We start from the raw sequence: 18899 nt of genomic DNA on the forward strand, positions 1-18899 counted from the left end.
GTGGCAGAGCAGAGCTTCAGACATGAGTGCCCGCTTCAACAGGTCGAATGCCGTTTCATATTCTTGAAACCACAGAAAGGGGACGTTGGAAGCAAGCAGCTGGTGTAATGGAGCAGCTATAGAAGCGAAGTTCTGGATAAGCCAGCGAAAATAGGAGGCGAGGCCCAGGAAACTGCGAAGCTCTTTTGGTTTTTCGGGACGAGGAAAGTGAAGCACTGCAGAAATCTTGTCGTGGTCGGGCCGGAAGCCATCTTTGCTAACGACGTGTCCTAGGACCTTAATGGATTTGCTAGCGAAAGAGCATTTCTTAGTGTTTATTTGGAGCCCGTCGCCGGCAAAGCGCGCCAAAATTTTATCCAATCGTTCTAGGTGCTCAGGAAACGTTGACGAAAAGATAATGGTGTCGTCCGGGTAGTAAAGGCAAGTTCTTATATCAGGCCGCGCAGCACGGTATCCATCATGCGCTATAAAGTCGCGGGTGCGTTGCAGAGTCCGAAAGGCATCACGTAGAATTCATATAGCCTGTCGGGGGTTGCGAACGCCGTCTTCTCCTTATCGTCTTCATGCATGAGAATCTGCCAGTACCCAGAACGCAAGTCGATGCTTGCGGGAATCAAAGGCGTCGTCAATGCGTGCCATATATATATATATATATATATATATATATATATATATATATATATATATATATATATATATATATATATATATATGTAACGGATGAGACATGGCGTCAGTCAGAACACCAGTTTATTCTGACCCTTCGTCGTCCTCCTCTTTCTTCCCCACATTCACCTGTGAAGCGTCACACGTTTCCCCCTCCCCCCGAGAGAGCGTCAACACATTGGGACAATAGTAGCGACGCAGTTTGTTGACGTGCACAATATCAGTAGTTCTGCTTAACGGAGCTACACATCGGTCGATCTCATAGTTCACAGGAGAGACTCTGCGAAGAATTGTGTAAGGTCCTTCCATGACTGAACTGAGCTTTCCTTTGTTCGGGTGCCAAGGTGTTTCGTAGAGGACCAATTCACCAGGTTGGAGATCTTGTGGTAGGAATTTTTTGTCGTAGATTATCTTGTTCTTCTCATGATAGGCAAGCGTGTTCTTGATTGCACTTTTCCTTGCTTCTTGCACACTCTCCATTGGTGCGTCTAAAATTGTGTCGTATGAAGGAATTCTATACATTAGGTACGATGGTGGATATCGTGTTACTTCATGTGGGGTTCTGTTGTATTCATCGACAACATCCGAAAGATGTTTGACCCAAGACTTCTGTGGCTCCTCATTCATTTTGCACTTTAGCCGGGTTACAATAGTCTGATTTGTACGTTCGTTCATGCCATTACATTGAGGGTGTTGGGAGGATGTGAACAATTGGTGGACACCATTGCGTTTTAGAAACTGCTTCAATTTTTCAGCTGTGAAAGCTGGTCCACGATCAGATAGGAACTTCTTGGGTTTTCCTGCTGCAAAGATGGCGGTGATGCACGAAATGTATGCGTCACAAGTTTCGTTCTTGTGGGGAAACGCCCAGACATACCGCGTAGCGTGGTCGATCGCCAAGTGAATAAACTTCTTTGTCGAGCCATATCCTGAAAAGCCACCTATAGTGTCCATTGCTAAAAGATCGAAGGGTTGTTCTGCAGGTGGTAGTGACTCGAGAGATCCGAATCTCTTGGTTTTCGGCTTCTTGCAACGCTGACATATGTCACAGTGGCGGACGTAGGATGAAACGTCTGTGATGATTTCCGGCCAATAGTAGGATGATGACAACAAGCTTAGAGTTTTCTTTACTCCGATGTGTCCGAACTGACAGTGTGCTTTCTGCAGAAGGCCCAGTCGAAGTTTGAGAGGAACGTACACTTTGCGAATTCCCTTACGTGTCACGATAGTGACCCCGTTTTCCGTTGTGTACTTGCAGCGAGGGTGGTCATCCTGGTAAGTTTGAAGTTCTGGTAATGAAAGGAGTTGAACCATAGGGCTTCGCGAAAATGCGTCCGCCTCGATGTTTTCGCTGCCTTTTTGATGTCGAATGTTAACGTCATACATCGACAGCTTCAAAGACCATCGAAAGGGCCGGCCATGTGGGTTTTTTATGTTTCTGAGCCATTGTAAAGCAGCATGATCGGTGACAACAGTGAATGGTCGTCCATGTAAGTAGCAGTGCCACTTGTCAACAGCGTCAATTATAGCAAGGCATTCGAGCTCTGTAATGGCATAATTTAATTCGTGCGCGAGCAGCTTACGCGAGTGATAGGCAACGGGGTGTTCTTTACCATCATGATCTCTTTGCTTCAGAACTGCACCTACGCCAACGTTAGATGCGTCGCAATAAAGAATGCATGGTTTCTCGCAAGAAAAAATTCGTAAAATGGGTTCTTTGGTCAGACAGTATTTCATGTTCTCAAAGGCTTGTTGACATGAGGAATCCCATTCCCATGGTGTGTCCTTCTTCAACAGCTTCGTAAGTGGGAAAACTATGTCACTGAAGTGCGGTATAAACTGGCGGTAAACGTTGGTGGTGCCTAAAAAACGCTGAAGCTCTTTCGGGGATTTCGGTCTTGGGAATCGCAAAACAGCTTCTATGTTTCTTCGTATAGGCGACACTGTACCGTGCGACACTCTGTGACCCAGATATTCAATAGAATCTTGGGCAAAATGGCATTTCTTCAATTTAAGTTTTATATTCTTCATTTTTAGGGCATGCAAGAGAGCTTGGAGGTGCTGTAGGTGCTCAGTAAATGTGTCGGAGAAGACTACGATATCATCAAAATAATTAACGACATTCTTTAAGTTATGTTTTATCATAACTGATTTCACAGCTCTTTCGAATGTAGCAGGAGCATTTCTCAAACCGAAAGGCATAACAAGCCACTCATAATGGCCAATCGGCGTGACAAAAGCTGTTTTTGGGATGTCCTCTGGGTTCATTTTGACATGCCAATAGCCTGATGTGATATCCAATGTCGAAAAATATTTCGACTTTCCCAGGTAGTCTAGAACATCGTCTATACGCGGAATAGGTTGGTAGTCAGGCACAGTGACAGAGTTAAGCTTTCGATAATCAATGCATAAACGTGTGCGTCCTTCACCTTTTTTCTCTGCAAGAATGACTGGAGCCGTGTATGGGGAAAAAGATGGACGCACTACACCTTGCTTGAGAAGTAAGTCCACTTGCTTGACAATTTCCTCTTTGTCTGCCAGGGAGCATCGATACGGTGGTCTGTGGATAGGCACGTTGTTGCTGAGGGCAATGCAGTGTCGTTCCTCCGCGATACATCCGAAGTCCACCTGAGACTTTGAGAAAATGTCTTCGTAATTGTGAAGCACCTCTCTCAAAGCAGCTTGTTGCGATGGTGGAAGGTGCGTGACATCAACGGCTTGGAGAGGGGTTGTATCGGCGCTGAAGACACCCTTTTGTGTTTGAAAGGAATTCTGCAAAGCTTTGTTGTCTAGAAACAAAGTCATTGTGTTTAAATCCAGTGATAGGGGTAAAAAGGAGGCGTTGTCCAGGCCTAGCAAGAATTCAGTCTTCATGCCTGGTAGAACGTGTGCTTGGACTGCCCGCTTTAACTTCCCTATTTCCAACTGTATGCGTACGCGGCCCAAAGTTTTTGTGGTTGAGGTGACTTGGTGGACACTAATGCATGAATCCTTGAGCAACTGCAGCTTGAGTTTTTTGAACACAACTTCATTGATACAGGTAATAGTCGCTCCTGTATCCAGAGTTGCGTTCACCATGTGTCCGTTCACAAGTGCACCAAAACGTATTAATGAGCCTTTGGGCCGCCCTCTTCGTTTCCCTGGTTGTCAGTTAGAGCAGACACCATTTCACGACGAGGGCACTCATTGTGCCAGTGAAACTGATTCGGCAAACCAGCAGATGCACAATGTCGGCACTCACTGTGAGGGGTGCGCATCAATCTTGTAGGGAGCCATGGTCGCGTAGAATGAGGCTCTCGACGCATGAGCTGCCGTTTTGACGACTGTTGGGAAGCATCTCTGTGGACAGAATCTTCCGCTTGAAGCGCAGCAGTAAGCCCCTTGGCTGGGGTGGTGAGCGTCAATCCAGCGAGGCGCCTTTCGATCTCTTCAGGTACACCATCAGTCAATCCTGATACTATGTGAACGTCTTTTAAGTCTGCGAGGCGACCAAGGTGTGTCTTCTCTTCGTAGTAGTGCCTGATGCGCTGCTCTCTTTTGAGCCTGCAGTGTATGAATTGGCGGAAAGGCTCGCTAACACGTGTAGAAAATCGTGATATCATGCTTGTTTTGATGCCTTCCCACGTATCTTCTGCGTCGAAAATCTCGGTGAGGTACCAGCGGAATGCCTCACCTTCCAGGTACTCGCTGATGCAGTCGATGCGATCTCGTTCGGACCAGCTGACGTTGCTCGCCTTCGTTTCGAAGAGGTGCAACCACTTGTCAACAGGGACGTCGTCTTCAGCTCCGGTGTATTTCGGCAGGCTGATCATCTTTTTTGGTGGGCTCATGATGTTGCTGCGGTAGATCCTGTCGACTTAGTGTAACGGATGAGACAAGGCGTCAGTCAGAACACCAGTTTATTCTGACCCTTCGTCTTCCTCCTCTTTCTTCCCCACATTCACCTGTGAAGCGTCACACACATATATATATATATATATATATATATATATATATATATATATATATATATATATATATATATATATATATATATATATGGGATATGGCACAACGGGAGCGTTGTCAACAAGGATAAATATATTTATTTCCCAACAGTTTCCGGAGGGGTCCTCCCTTCATCAGGGGATGAAGGGAGGACCCCTCCCGAAACTGTTGGGAAATAAATATATTTATCCTTGTTGACAACGCTCCCGTTGTGCCATATCCCATACCTTCACGAAGACTAACTCGCCCATTCAATTATTACTCCCACTATATATATATATATATATATATATCATGCGTCATCAAGTGATTGTGTACGGTTACGGTGGAAGAAAACAAGCCTTGATTTGAAATGGAAACGATCTCTAAGGAAAGGCGATTTCAGTTGTTGGACGAGGGTAGAAAAAAGGAATAATGTAAAGTGTTAGTGCGGCAGTGCATAAAAATTATGCATTATGCTGATGATCTAAACGAGCTTAGCTACAAAATGGGGTCGTAAGAAACTTTGCTTTGAAAACTAGGTGACTAAAAATCTTATGTAAATGTGTGAGACGAGATGCTTTCCGACATAATTTAGGCGAGTGGAAGGTATTGGCGCGACACAGCTAGTGCGATGTTAGTTTGACAATATGAAGTGGGCTGCGTTATTCTGTATCCTATTAAGCGATTGTGTTATATTAAGTTGAAGAGGGTTCCAAATGGAGCATGAGTTTTGGATGAACATTTGTAAATTGTTAGTTTACCAGTTTGAGGGGCATGAGTAAAGTTGCGTCTTAGATATTTTTGCGTGTGGTTGCTGCTGCTCATAACTGAAGTAATGCAAAGTTTGCACTCACATAAGATGTTATGTGAGTACCCAAGCATTTACACGAAGTTAAGGAATCTGAAGGAACGTTAAGGTGTAGTTAACAGGAGGTGCAGCAGTATGTGAAATGTGTAAAGCTTGAAATTTGTTAGTATTGAGATCCATTTGCCGAGTTCTGCACCAGCTGGCAGTATTAGTAAAGTCCATCCCGGGGAACAGCAGACATAACTTGAAAACAGGGCAAGTTCTGATTCAGGGCAAGTTCTGAGTAATCAGATGGAGATCTGATTAGGCCTAGATTATAGCACTGATTACTGGGAACGCTGATTACAGACGTCCACCTGTCCGTTGCCCCACCGCGGTGGTCTAGTGGCTAAGGTACTCGGCTGCTGACCCGCAGGGCACGGGTTCGAATCCCGGCTGCGGCGGCTGCATTTCCGATGGAGGCGGAAATGTTGTAGGCCCGTGTGCTCAGATTTGGGTGCACGTTAAAGAACCCCGGGTGGTCTAAATTTCCGGAACCCTCCACTACGGCGTCTCTCATAATCATATAGTGGTTTTGGGACGTTAAACCCCCCATATCAATCAATCAATCAATCAATCACCTGTCCGTTGGTCCCTCCGTCCGTCTCTGTGTGTGCCTGTCTGTATGTCTGTCCGTCCATCTGTCCACATGTATACGTCTCTGTATGTCTGTCCATCTGTCCGTTCATCTAGTAAACACTCTGAGCACCGCCATCTGGCATCTTTTGATCATGTATTCATCATACACAAGTATCGCCATCCAGCGGACATTCCCAGGGCTAAAATGAGAGGTGGATACTGCATAGAGAAGACGCACGACTCACGCCTTCAGAAACTGCACCCCTAAAAGAGGATACAAAAGAGCCACGGAGCTTCACATGAAAATGGTTTGCTAAATCCGTGTTGCGATAAGTAAAAAAACGTGTGTGATTTTAAAAAAAGGATGAATTAGGTCAGAAAAGCTCATGTGATCCAAATGTTTACATAGTGCACAGATCAGTTGAATGAGTCAATAATTAGTCACAGAATGAATGTTTCCTGATTGGTGTAGTGGAGCCACCTTCACCTCGTTGAAAACGGGTGTCACCGCACTTTGGTTTAAAAACTGCAGAAATACATCGCACGCAAATGAAGAGAGATAAGGTGTGTTTAGCTCTCTTATGAAATATTTGATTGACATTGTAAACACATCAATTAGACGACACTGAGTGATCCAATCAATATTATGATGACATGAGCTTCATTTCTAACAACAGATGTTGACAGAAAATGTTGCGTTGATAAATAAACTGTAGTAGAAGTAAAATATGCTGAAACGTTGCGCACAAAGCTTTCGTTCAAATGTGCTGCACACCTTTCGGAAGACCCTGCAAGGCCATCTGAGCTAGCGAGCACAGTTTCAGCGCCATTAGTACCTGTTGAACTTTTCCAAAACTTTCTTGGTTCATTAGGCAGCATTGATAGCAGACTATTAGGCAGAAAGTTTCAGCAGGTGTAACTGATGATGAACAAGACTGTGCAACACTTTTGTATGTATGCCAGCGTCCCTCCGTACTGTGAAGTTTCGCAGCACAAAATAAGCACTTGCCGTTTTCGGAAGTCGCTTCAAGCTTACATTATACCAAGGTGAGCAACAGTTTACAGGCATAAAGTTCCGAAGAAGAAACGCTTCATTATATTATGTTCCTAGATTTGATAATCAAGTCTTTTTTTCTGCCGTACTATTATCAAAGTCATACATGAGTGATGTAAAAGAGAGACCCTTCGTGGCTCATCACCTCAAAGTGTTGCGGCATTGTAGTCGTACATTATCTTGCGTTTCTAAGTAGCAGTTGGCATACTGTTGTGAATGTGAAATGTTGAACGCAGTAGCCGCTGAGGCCAGGAAGTGAGATCAATGAATGAATAGCCTTGTACTTTGCAAAAATTAACTCAAGAATGTGCGACGAAGAACTGCTAAAGTCACTTGCGTTAGTCACCATCAGCGTAAGGTCGAGATATTGCAAATATGAGGCTGCTGAAAGAAAACGGTACTACTGGTTTTGATGACGTCCACATTGCATAAGCAGGATTGTATTCGTTTGAAATCTTTAGTGAGGCTGACGAGCACTGCACTATTATAGCTTTTATGTTATCTTAAAGCTCCTGAACAAAGCTGACGCTCGTAACTGGGGGATGGTAACCGACGCCACGTGACAAGTGTTTTGTTATTCATAACCATCCCAGTCTGTGTCCATTCAAAGGTAGGCCTCACGCTTAACAGAAAAGACCAAGCAATTTTTTAGTGGGAAGGTAGGTGCCTGTTGCGGCTATATATGTTCAGCGGCTTCAATATAGTAAAAATATTGTTTCGCAAAGATACGCATTCAACTGAATCTCTGTTCCACCAATCACATCAGCCTCACCAGAATTGAGAGTAGCGTCCATGGCATCGTGCTTTCCCATTACGCTACGAATGTTCGTTACACCGCCACTTCCCTTTGCTGATTTTTACCAGGTGGTTTAGATGCTTGCACACGTGACAAAAGTAAGGTATTAGATGATGAGCGTCCGTGAAAGTTATGGTTGCAATCGGAAGTACGGAGTCTGCTGGTTTTAGTCTATATTCCGCTACAATTGATGTGAAAATGATGCCATTGTTTTGCGAACAATACCCGCTCAAGCATCGTAAGAACGGTGTTGTGTGGTTGATGATAAGCTTGTGGCAAAGAAGGGGAGCAGTGGCTCTGTCATGTAACGATTTGACAAAATTGTGCAGCATCTCGCGAGCTGTTCCTGCAGTCTTACAGTACTCCTCTGATACTAAGGTGTTCTAGCTTCTCGTCTTATAGTGACGCACGACCACAAGTTTTTTTTTCTTCTTTCAGGGCTTGAATTTTTTTGTTATAAATGGGCGAAATTTCTGCTGTATGTATGAACTGCTCAAACAATAGGCCTTTTTTACTGTATTCAAGTCAAACTCCGTGCCATGGCTTCCAGAGATCAAAAATTAGTAACTGCCTCATGAGTGGCTTGCCAGAGCTCATTTTTATTGGAAATGAAAAAAACAATGCTGCACTTCCGTGCTCTCTCCTCGAGGCCGTCGAGGTCGTTTCACTGGGACACTAACGCATCATTTGTTTGGGCGACGCTGCCAATCATTTATTTTCATGGCCTGCGACTGCTTTTGTTACGTCTATAACCGAATTAGCCCTCAATTCAACTGTCGCAAGCCACTTTTCAATTTCGCATAAATTGTTTGCCAAGAGCTTCTGGTTCGCTAATGGTATTTATATATTTATTTATTTATTATAAATGTTTTCATATTTTCAGGCTACTACGGAAAGGAATTGTGACCATGCACATACATATGTTTGTAAAAATTTCTTATACAAATTTACAAACACAACGACCAGAATGACACTTTTGCAGTTTGTATCAGTAATCGATATTATGAATTAGGACAAGAAAGTAGTTCCATTTTCTGCTGCTTTCGAGGACAAAAGAGCTGTTGTACAGGTTAGCTAGACAAAGTGAGACACCAACGTCAAAGTTATGGCCCACGCGGGACGAAATATACTGTGCTTCAAAAAAAATATTTTGAACTCACTTTTGAAAACAAATTTCGTGAAACTAGGACGAAGACATTCATGAAGTAAAGACAAATGAGACAGTTGGAGTTTATTCTTCAATGTGGATACGCAAGCATAGCGGCACTAATAGGAAAAAATAAACAGAGGAGTTTGTTATCTCATGATAAACAACACAGTCATCTGAGAAGGAAAATATAGGAGTTAAACGTTTACTTCAGGATATATTTGCGGCTCTAACTGAGGAAACTAAAGTTAGAGTTGACGCAATAATTACTAGTCTTACTAGTATCGCTAAGGAGTGTGCATTGGAAGTCGGTAGTCAATAGAAGCCATTAATCAGGACACGGGCAAGCTGTCTCAGGAGATGAAAAATTTGCCAGATACCACGCACCGTGGCAATAGATGTTAGACGAAGCATGCACATGAAAGGTGACTGTTGTAGTGCTTTTGATTTAACGCAATGTCACGAAGTGGAGCTAAAAATATGTATGAGTGCAAAATAAAACATAGGTAGACATCCTTTATATCCTTTATATAACAAGTTGTTCACAGTTGCTTAAAGATGCCAACAGCAAGGTGGATATTAACAACACCAGAAGCGGTAAGCTTATATGAAGCACTGGTGCTCGCTTTGATGGTAGCCCTGAACACTGCTACACAAATCAACTTCAGTGGATAGTATTTGACTTCAATTGACGTTAACCTGATGTAACGGCTGTATCTTGAGTACATATGTAATAACAGGCGTATTGTCTATAAAATTGCATTGCGAGCACGCTAACGGGAATTTACGTTTCACGAAGTCGTGCTTATTTGAATAGTAGTTCTGAGACCTGGCGTGGCCACTCGGTGCAACGTCACAAACATTAGTGCCTATTTGAATAGTAGTTCTGTGAATTCGTGTGGCTATTCGGTAGAATACTTGATTGCGATGAAGAATGCTGTGTTTCGTTCCTGCTGAGACCCTGATATTAATGCATTGCATTTATCGCGTCAACGCTGACGGTGTGAGCTTTTTCTTAACCCTCACACGTTAGAATGAAGCGTGTGTGCTCTCGTTGGTCATAGGTAAATATAAAGTGTCAATCGCTTATTAATGCATCAAACTAAAGTAATGTGCAACAGTCTCTGCAGAGAACGGCACTTTGCGATAGGTGGCGAGACGCTGGACGTTGTGAAGGAATATGGCTACTTAGGACAGGTAGCAATCGCTGAACCGAATCATGAGAGTGAAATAACTCGAATAATAAGGATGGGATGGAGCACATTCAGCAAGAATTCTCAAAACACGAATGATAGTCAATCACCATGGCTCAAGAGAAACGCATAACACAGATGCATTTCCACGATATTTACCTACGAAGCAGAAACCAAGAGGCTTACTGTAGTGAATTTGTTGGCCCTCAGACATACATTCAAGGACAAGAAAACATTTATATGTGCACCCATTAACACACAAATACACACATAGACTTGCTGAATGCTGCTTTATCGCCCCGCCGTGGTGATCTAGAGGCTAAGTTACTCGTCTGCTGACCCACAGGTAGAGGGATCAAATCCCAGCGGTGGCGACTGCATTTCCGTTGGAGGCGGAAATGTAAGCCCGTGTGCTCAGATCTGGGTGCATGATAAAAAAATACCCAGGTCGTCGAAATTTCCGGAGCGCTCCACTGCGGCGTCTCTCATAATCGTATGGTGGTTTCGGGACGTTAAATTCTACATATGGATGAAACCAAATCAATGAATGCTGCTTCATACAACTACCATTTCTCTATGCTTCGGTGTGTCATGATCTCTTACCATCACCACCTACGGTTGGAGACTTAAAGATGAAGCGGGCGTTCTCCGTTGCACGCACGCACGCAAGCACGCACGCGCGCAAGCACACACATACACACACACGCGCACGCACGCACGCAGGCACACGCACACGCACACGCACACGCACACGCACACACACACACACACACACACACACACACACACACACACACACACACACACACACTAATTCATGAACAACAAAACAACTAGACAAGCCCCTCGAGTTCTATGCGAAAAAAAATTGGGTCACTAGTTATAAACCAATCCACGGTTCCCATCAAAAGAAGCGAGAACGTCAAGGACCGCACTTCGCCGTGAAGATTGGCCGAAGAAACCAGGAGGGTTCCAGACGCCACGCTTCAGAGTCTGAGCTCGGTGTTCCTCTGGTAGTCTGGTAGCTAGGTGGTGTGTCGTGAATGGTTCTCGCCGGTGTACAGTAAGACGAGTAATGTTTAGATACACTGCCCGACAACTTTCGCCAACCCTTCAGAGCCACAGTCTCAGTGGCACCAGGCATCAGCAGGAGGCAGGGTTTATTCGCCGCATGGCTATTTCTACCGCTGACCTCTGAATCCTCTCCACGTGCTGCTTCCCCACTTCTCCTCTTCCTTCTCTTTTTTTTCAATATTCTCGCGCCACGAGAATTCCTCGCATCTCTCTTCTTTTTCCGTAGTCAGCGTTACGTTTGCTCGATGCCTTTCTCTTCCTTATTTTACCAGCGTGCTTACAAGCAACACTTAACGCTACCCCACAGTTCAAGTTTTTTTTAGAAAAAAAACTCAGCGCACACAAGAAGTACAAGGTAAGAATGCGCAAAGCAACAGCATGGTGTCGATTGACTATACACAAACAGTGGGGAATATGTGGGGGCACCCACTATAAGCTTAATTTTATAATGTATCAGTGATTATGCTATCCGGGCAGTGAAATGCGATACAATTTTCTGGTAACATCAGCGTTGTTATCGACCTTATTCAAATGAGTGACTCTCGTACTGCTCTATTCGGTTTATCACAATGTCTAATACTTCTCAATTGACTATGCATGAGTGAAATGCGGTCTGTATTGTTCAACAGACGAACAGTTCAAGTGCAAAGGCACCATCGCAAACAGAAAGACATTATGCAAATGAAGGGAGCTTCACCAACCTGCATTTCTGCATTTGCTGCTTACGAAAATTCTTCTTTTGTATCGGATTTGCGGTATCCGAGCCTTACCGATGCACTCCTAGGCGATCAGACTTGCAACAATATTTACCGGACTTTTTCGCAGTAGCATGGTCATGTTTGTTTACTCCGTGTTCTGGAGAAGCATCAAGCTGTTCTAGATTCTATGCGTATGTAGGTGTTGCCCAGTCAGCGTCTGGCTGACCCAGTTCCCCAGCTACACGAACGTTGCCTATTATTACGTCGTAGAGTGGGGAGTTCAAACAAGCGTCCATAGCTTGTCCAAAAAAAATATGGTGATGGCAGTGCAACTGAGGCTTCCGGTAGGGCGTGGGTACTACCATCGACAAAAGTTACGGCTCGTTGTCTGCCGGTAAGGGACTCTTGGGGTACGAGACTTCTGCGTACTACAACAGTTTCGCTCCCAGTATCTCGCAGAACTGACACGGGGATTCCGTTGAAAACCTCTGTTGTTATTGGCATGTTACTATCATGATGAGCTACTTTGCACTGGTTCTGGATTGTACTTTTGCTGATCTTAATGAATCGTGCTTTTCAATGACCACCTCGACGAGACCATCGTACATGTGAGGAACTTCCGAGAGCTCAATCCAACTATCTAAATATCCTTTATTCTAGCTACGAACTGTGTGGCCGTTTCTTCGGGCTCTGGTTTCGACACTCGGAAATGCTCACGAAACTCTTCGGCCCTGAACGAAAAACGCCGCAGAAGAGCTATTCATACATTCATGTCACCAATAACAGTTGCTTGCGTTTGTTCTTTGTTCGTCTGTTCACTAGACCCAGGCTCAAGATCCCTTACTTGCGCCGTATACTTGGCCGTGGAATCGGAGGTTTCAAGAAGAGAAAACGCTTCGTCCCGCCATGATCCTTTCTCAGTGCACTGTCTCACTTCATGACCAGGTCGGTGACATTTCACACAGAATGGTGATTTCGTTTTGGCATGGCAGTTTTCAGCCGCATGCCCTAGTCTGCAACATAAAAAGCACTTTACGATGGCAGTTTCTCTGTCTCTATCAGGTTTGCTGTTGCGAGTGTTGCTTCCCTCCAAACCTTCCTTAAAAAATAATAAACTCTTCTGTTGCTGGGCATCCATAAACATGTCGGCTGCTTTTGTAGTAGCGCCCAATGTGCAATATTCTCTCTCACAAAGGAAAGCAACTGATTTCCTTCTGAATTTAGATAAAAATTGCTCTCTATTGACCACCTCGACGAGGCCATCGTACATTTGGGGAACTTCCGAGAGCTCAATCCAACTATCAAAATATCCTTTATTTTGGCTACGAACTGTGTGGCCATTTCTTCGTTCTCTGGTTTCGACGCTCGGAAACGCTCACGGTACCCTTCGGCCGTGAAACGGAAACACCGCAGAAGAGTGATTCAAACATTGGTATAATCAAGGCATTCGTCAGAAGGGGGAGGGACAGTCTTGCATATACCTTCAGAGCTTCTCCTGTGAGGCACATGCTCAAGGCGATTGCCCATTGTGATTTGTCCCAGCCTTGGCTGCTCACCACGCATTCAAACCTCTTGAAGTACACTTATAGGTCGTCTCAGGCGTCCTCAAACTGTGGCAGAAACTTACGCAGATTTATTGTACTTCAATTGCTTCTCCCCGTGGCGTTCGGCACGTCAGAGGTGCATCTATTGCTCAGCAAGCCTTGTCCATAGCTAAAGGTTGCGTTCCTCTGCTTCGGCTTGAGCTCGCTCCGAGGCCGCACGTTTGGCCGCTATTTTCTCTCGCTCAATTGCCAGCAGAACGCGTTCCATCACCGCTTCACGCTTAAGTGCCCTATCATCTTGCTGACGATTCTCCCGCAGTCTCCTCCGCTCTCTCAACTCTGCCTCTGACAAGCCTACATGCTCCTTACGTTCCCTTGACGCCTGCTTTTCCATAGCGTCTACGATTTGCCTGTGCCACAGGAAACAACTTCGTCCTGTCGCGCAGACGCTAAAATGTCATAGCGTATTACCATCACCGCGTCAGGTTCAAGAAATAAGGACAAAAGAACGTTCTCGGTGGCACACACACACTAACATTTAATTCATGAACAACAAAACAACAACCAGACAAGCGACTTGTGTTCTATGCAAAAAGATATGTGTCACTTGTTATAAACCAATCCATGGTTCACTTGAAAAGAATGGAGAATGTCAAGGACTGCACTTCACCACGCAGATTGGCAGAGATACCATGAGCGTCCCAGACGCGACACTTTGGAGTTGGGGCTCAATGTTTCTCTGGTAGTCTGGTAGGCAGTTGGTGTGTCGTGAATGGTTGTCCTGGGTGTACCGTAAGACCAGTGATGTCCAGGTACACTGCCCGAGAACTTCCGCCAACCCTTCGGAGCCACAGTCTCAGTGGCACCAGGCATCAGCAGAAGCCAGGATTTCTTCACCGCATGGCTGCTTCTTCCACTGACCTCTGAATCTCCTCCACGTGCTGCTTCCCCACTTCTCCTCATCATTCTCTCTTTTTTTTTTCAAGATTATCGTGCCACGAGGATTCCTCGCGTCTCTCTTTTTCTTTCGTTTCTGTAGTCAGCGTTACGTTCATTCAATGCCTTAGTCCTCCTTACTTCAGCAGCGTCCTTACAAGCAACACATGACACAGTGCTTACAGTCTGGTTTTGCCCACGCGAGTATCCCCATGCCCTGTCTAGTGCGGAGTCTGGCTGGTACGTAGGCATCACTCATGGTATCAATGATAGTGTAGCTGACGTACGCTTGCAGCTGGGACGTCGCGATAGTTTGGTCGCGAGGCCGCAAGCATAACCTGAACTGCTCACTCAAGAGTGCGTGAGCAGACAATGTGCCGGTGTAGCAACAAAGTCACACACTCAGCAAGTGCACTGGACTGCAACATACGTGAAACCAACAGTCACGCCCTCAAAAGGCTCCTGTGCCGGACTCGAGGCGATTCAGTACCATTTCTACGGCTTCGATAGCTAGTTGCGCTCCGAGCACAATCCCGCACGGAATCAGATGCTCGTCCTGACTCGCATGCTCGAACAGCCCGCAAGGCCCAGACGAGAACTTTCGTTCACCGCTGAAAACCGCCAAGCTCGTTTCGGCTAGTCTAGTGGCATCAGCTTGGTCTCTTTTGTCTCTTAAGCCAGACTTCCTTCGCTTCTTGCTTCACCGACCGCGCTAGCTTCGTTCATCGGCGCTCCGATGCTCACGCGCTTCACGTTGATCTCCCTATCGCACACACACTCCTTCACCTTCTGCTCTGTTTTCGCCTCTTAATCAGATCATCTTGCTGGACTTAAGATTTAACCTCTTAAGAAGCAAGAAAGCAGCAGAGTGCGTCAGGCAACAAACAGGGCTCAAGAATGAGAATAAGTTTGAATAAACGGTGGGGAGGTTAACTAGAGAACACTTCCGGTTTTCTACCCTGATTAAGCGAAAGCGAAATTGGCATGAGAACGTAAGGGGAGAAATAGGAAGGAAAGGTATAATTGAAGAAAAGAAAATAGAAAACGTGCACGCACTCAAGCACGGGATTGTCACAGTAGTTTAGCAACTCTGGTTGATCGCAGAAGCTCCAGCAGCCCTTTCATCGCTTTCAGGCTGAATGGTCGAACGTTCCAGTACTCCGAAATTGGCTACTCCGAAAGCATCTGGTTGTCAAGCCGTGCTAACGTTGCGCAAAGCTGTTTATTTGGGAGCTATAATGAGGACAGTCACAAAGGACGTGAGCATTGTTTTTCTCAGTGCCGCAGTGATCACCCGTAGCACTGTTATTCATTCTTATCCGGTAAGTAAAACTGGTTGGAAATGATACTTCAAGCCACAAGCGGCAGAAGATGGTCGTTTCAGCAGAAGGCACACCTTCTGAAAAATTTTGACACGTCATTGTTCTCTGGATCAGCCTAAACTTTGTCTGACAGTGCCAAGGATTCGTAAGAGGCCGGAGCTCTCTTCACCAGCAATAAAACAGCTGTCCGTGCTGATGCTCAACGAGCAATACGCAGACCACATTAAACTCTGCATCGATGGATCGGAAACTGCTGAGGTATCTTCAGGAGCTGTGAACTTCCCAGCAAAAAGTGAGATGTGTAATTTCAGAACGTCTATCAGGACTTCATAGAGAGCTATAAACCTGGCGGCACTCCATGGTGTGCTTCGGCGTATTCAAGTGGAGTCATCCCAAAAATAGGGCATATTCACCTACTCTAAGTCTTCCCTGCAGTGTCTGTGACCACCTTTGTGTCGTGGTGGACAAGAGCAGCTGGTATTAGAAAGGGGTTCAAGAATGGACATGGGCCCACACGTATAATTGACAACAAGAAATTGACATGGGCCCCACACGTGTCTCGGAGGCCGAATAACCGCTTTTTTCTAAGGCTCACTTGACTTCAAGGGATGGCGAACACGTGCGAGGAAGGCAGAATATCGGGAGAGCAGATGAGATGAAGAATTCTGTAGAAATAACGCATTAAAAGAAAGCACAGGTCTAGTTTGATTGCAGTAAATGGGAGGGACCTTTACACTGCAGTGGGCGTAGTCAGGATGATGATGAAGATGATTACGAATACAGACATCTGCAAAAACTTTTTTTGATGAAAATAGTATTAGGGAGGTCATAGATATTCGTTAGAAAGAACACTGGGCACAGCAAAGACCTCTGCGGTACACCGGACTGAACAGAGAAAAGAGCAGAGGAATAATTAGGAGTGATAAATTGTGTTCAGTTTCACAGAAACTAACTAATGCATTTAAACGCGCAAGAGTTGATTTTCAGTTTATTTTGTTTGAAAAAGAGAAATTCATTTACTACCGAGGCCAACGACTTTGCGAGTCTAAGAATAATGCAGTCTATATCGAAACCAAGATCAGTAGTTATAAACAGATAATTAGTAAACGTTTATGGTTGGGTCTTGCATGGAAATGTATTTTCTAAATCAACGTGGGCAATCTTTCAAGAATTGATGCCCAAAAATCTTACGAAATTAGAATAATGATGTGTTTGATAATTCTGCATTGAATGCTTGGTAATGAGATCACTCGATGGCTGTCAGCTGAATGATCATTCAGGTTATTCAAGAAAGAAAAGCCAGCTCTGATAGTCAGCACCGCCGCGTTGGTCTAGTGGATAAGGTACTCGGCTGCTGACCCGCAGGTCGTGGAAACGAATCCCGGTTGCGGTGGCTGTATTTTCGATGGAGGCGAAATTGTTGTAGGCCCGTGTGCTCAGATTTGGGTTCACGGTAAAAAAATACACGTGGTCAAAATTTCTGGAGCCCTCCACTGCGGTGTCTCTGATAATCATATGGTGGTTTTGGGACGTTAAATTCCACGCATGAATCAATCAGATCTGGTAGTCATAACTCACTCTTTTTCATTTGCATGCACTCTTCCCACAACCTTCCGGAAGCGGCCGTGAATAACAGGCTCATATTAGAATTAGTGTTCACATTAGGGTTCGCTGTGTTATATCAGCTGTGATTACAGCGTTTATATAACACCACTTCTGCTGTCCGTTCATATTTGGCAGCATTCTTGTGCATTTCCTTTCACAACGTACGCGTTCCTTGTGCTTCTCTGCCCGTAAAGTGCGTTGGTCTTCTCGCCATTTTAGTTCTGCTATTACTCTTAAGACATACACTTTCAACTCTCACTTTAAAAACTGCTGCTGAGTTTTTTTTTTCTAGCTGATGATAGTTATGTTTTCCACAAGGTATTTTGGGCGGGATATATTTTCTTACACGGTGTAACGTCTTGTGCCCCATCGTGTACGCAATTACGTGCTACAAAATTATACATTCACTTTCAATAATCCTCGCAGGTTTATCCGCATATTGGAAGCAGCAATGGACATGCCATTTCTACAGGAGATTGAAATATTCTTCGGCCACAGTGGGGCAGCAATGCCGCTTGTACACAAGGAATGGTCGCTACAGCTGATACGCCACGCCCCTTCCCAACTGCGTAGGTTGACTTACGAAGTTGACAGAAGCTTAGCTGAGTGCCTGGAATGCGATTGTGACAATTCTTCCACTGTGCAGAAATCAGTAGTTATCAACAAGGGTGTACCACTTCCTATGCTACTCGCACACCGGGAACTCACGGGTTGTGCGACAAACCAGGCGCGGTACCAAATTACGGTTACGCCCCAGACGTCGCAGCACAATACGTATATCAGCGTTCAAGCAACGGTGCGCATGCCCCCAAACAATTAGCCACGATTACTTCCCTTAAAACTTCATGAAGTTTTCTTTGTGTTCACCTAACATAAATTGCATTTTTCTTAATTCTTGGCATTGTGGATGACAAAATCCGTAAAGAAGAATTATCTGCTCGAGCAGATGTTCCGACAAGTAGACTTGCCCTCTTCAAGGCTAGAGATGCATCAACTTTATCTATAAAGAGCACAAGTATACTTCTCGAGACATCGGCTCGAGCACACCCAGCCCCTGTTTACCCATTTTGCACCGCAAGCTTCCAATTGCCCTTCGCATTTTCTGGGAGTTGTAGGTGATTGCTAACTCTATCATGGACCTTTGTGATAAGCGTATTTGAAATCCGAAGAAATAAAAACCGCTTCCACATCAATAACGACAGTGTTGGCGTGCAGTGAACTCAAGTTAACACGCCAGGACAAGACCGCGACTTCATTGTGGGGGCGTAGTAGGTAGGTTGAGAAAATTGAAGTATTCCTAATAGATGTAGTATGGGTATTAGAACGCCATTACTCTAGTTCTTCTCGTGTGATCAAGCTGCAGCGACGCCAAGAGCCTCTGGCATCGCTCCCGTAAAAACATCATTCGGTGCGAGGCCATCTTGTGTTCCTTCTTCGCATGACCTTCAGAATAACGTCCATGACAGAAG

General features: G+C 45.0%; 1 protein-coding gene across 2 annotated transcripts in view; it reads left to right on the top strand.

Annotated features, from left to right (window-relative positions):
- Nucleotides 1-18626, top strand: part of LOC119160923 (uncharacterized) — a 108293-nt gene extending 89667 nt beyond the window's left edge. For both annotated transcript variants that reach the window (XM_037413202.2, XM_075880427.1), the window contains exon 8: nucleotides 17857-18626. In XM_037413202.2, the coding sequence (XP_037269099.2) occupies nucleotides 17857-18250 (394 nt within the window). In that variant the 3' untranslated portion in view covers nucleotides 18251-18626. The remainder of the gene's footprint in view (nucleotides 1-17856) is intronic.
- Nucleotides 18627-18899: the final 273 nt, after the last annotated feature.

This window comes from Rhipicephalus microplus, chromosome X (genome assembly GCF_043290135.1).
Source record: "Rhipicephalus microplus isolate Deutch F79 chromosome X, USDA_Rmic, whole genome shotgun sequence".
NCBI lineage: Eukaryota > Metazoa > Arthropoda > Arachnida > Ixodida > Ixodidae > Rhipicephalus > Rhipicephalus microplus.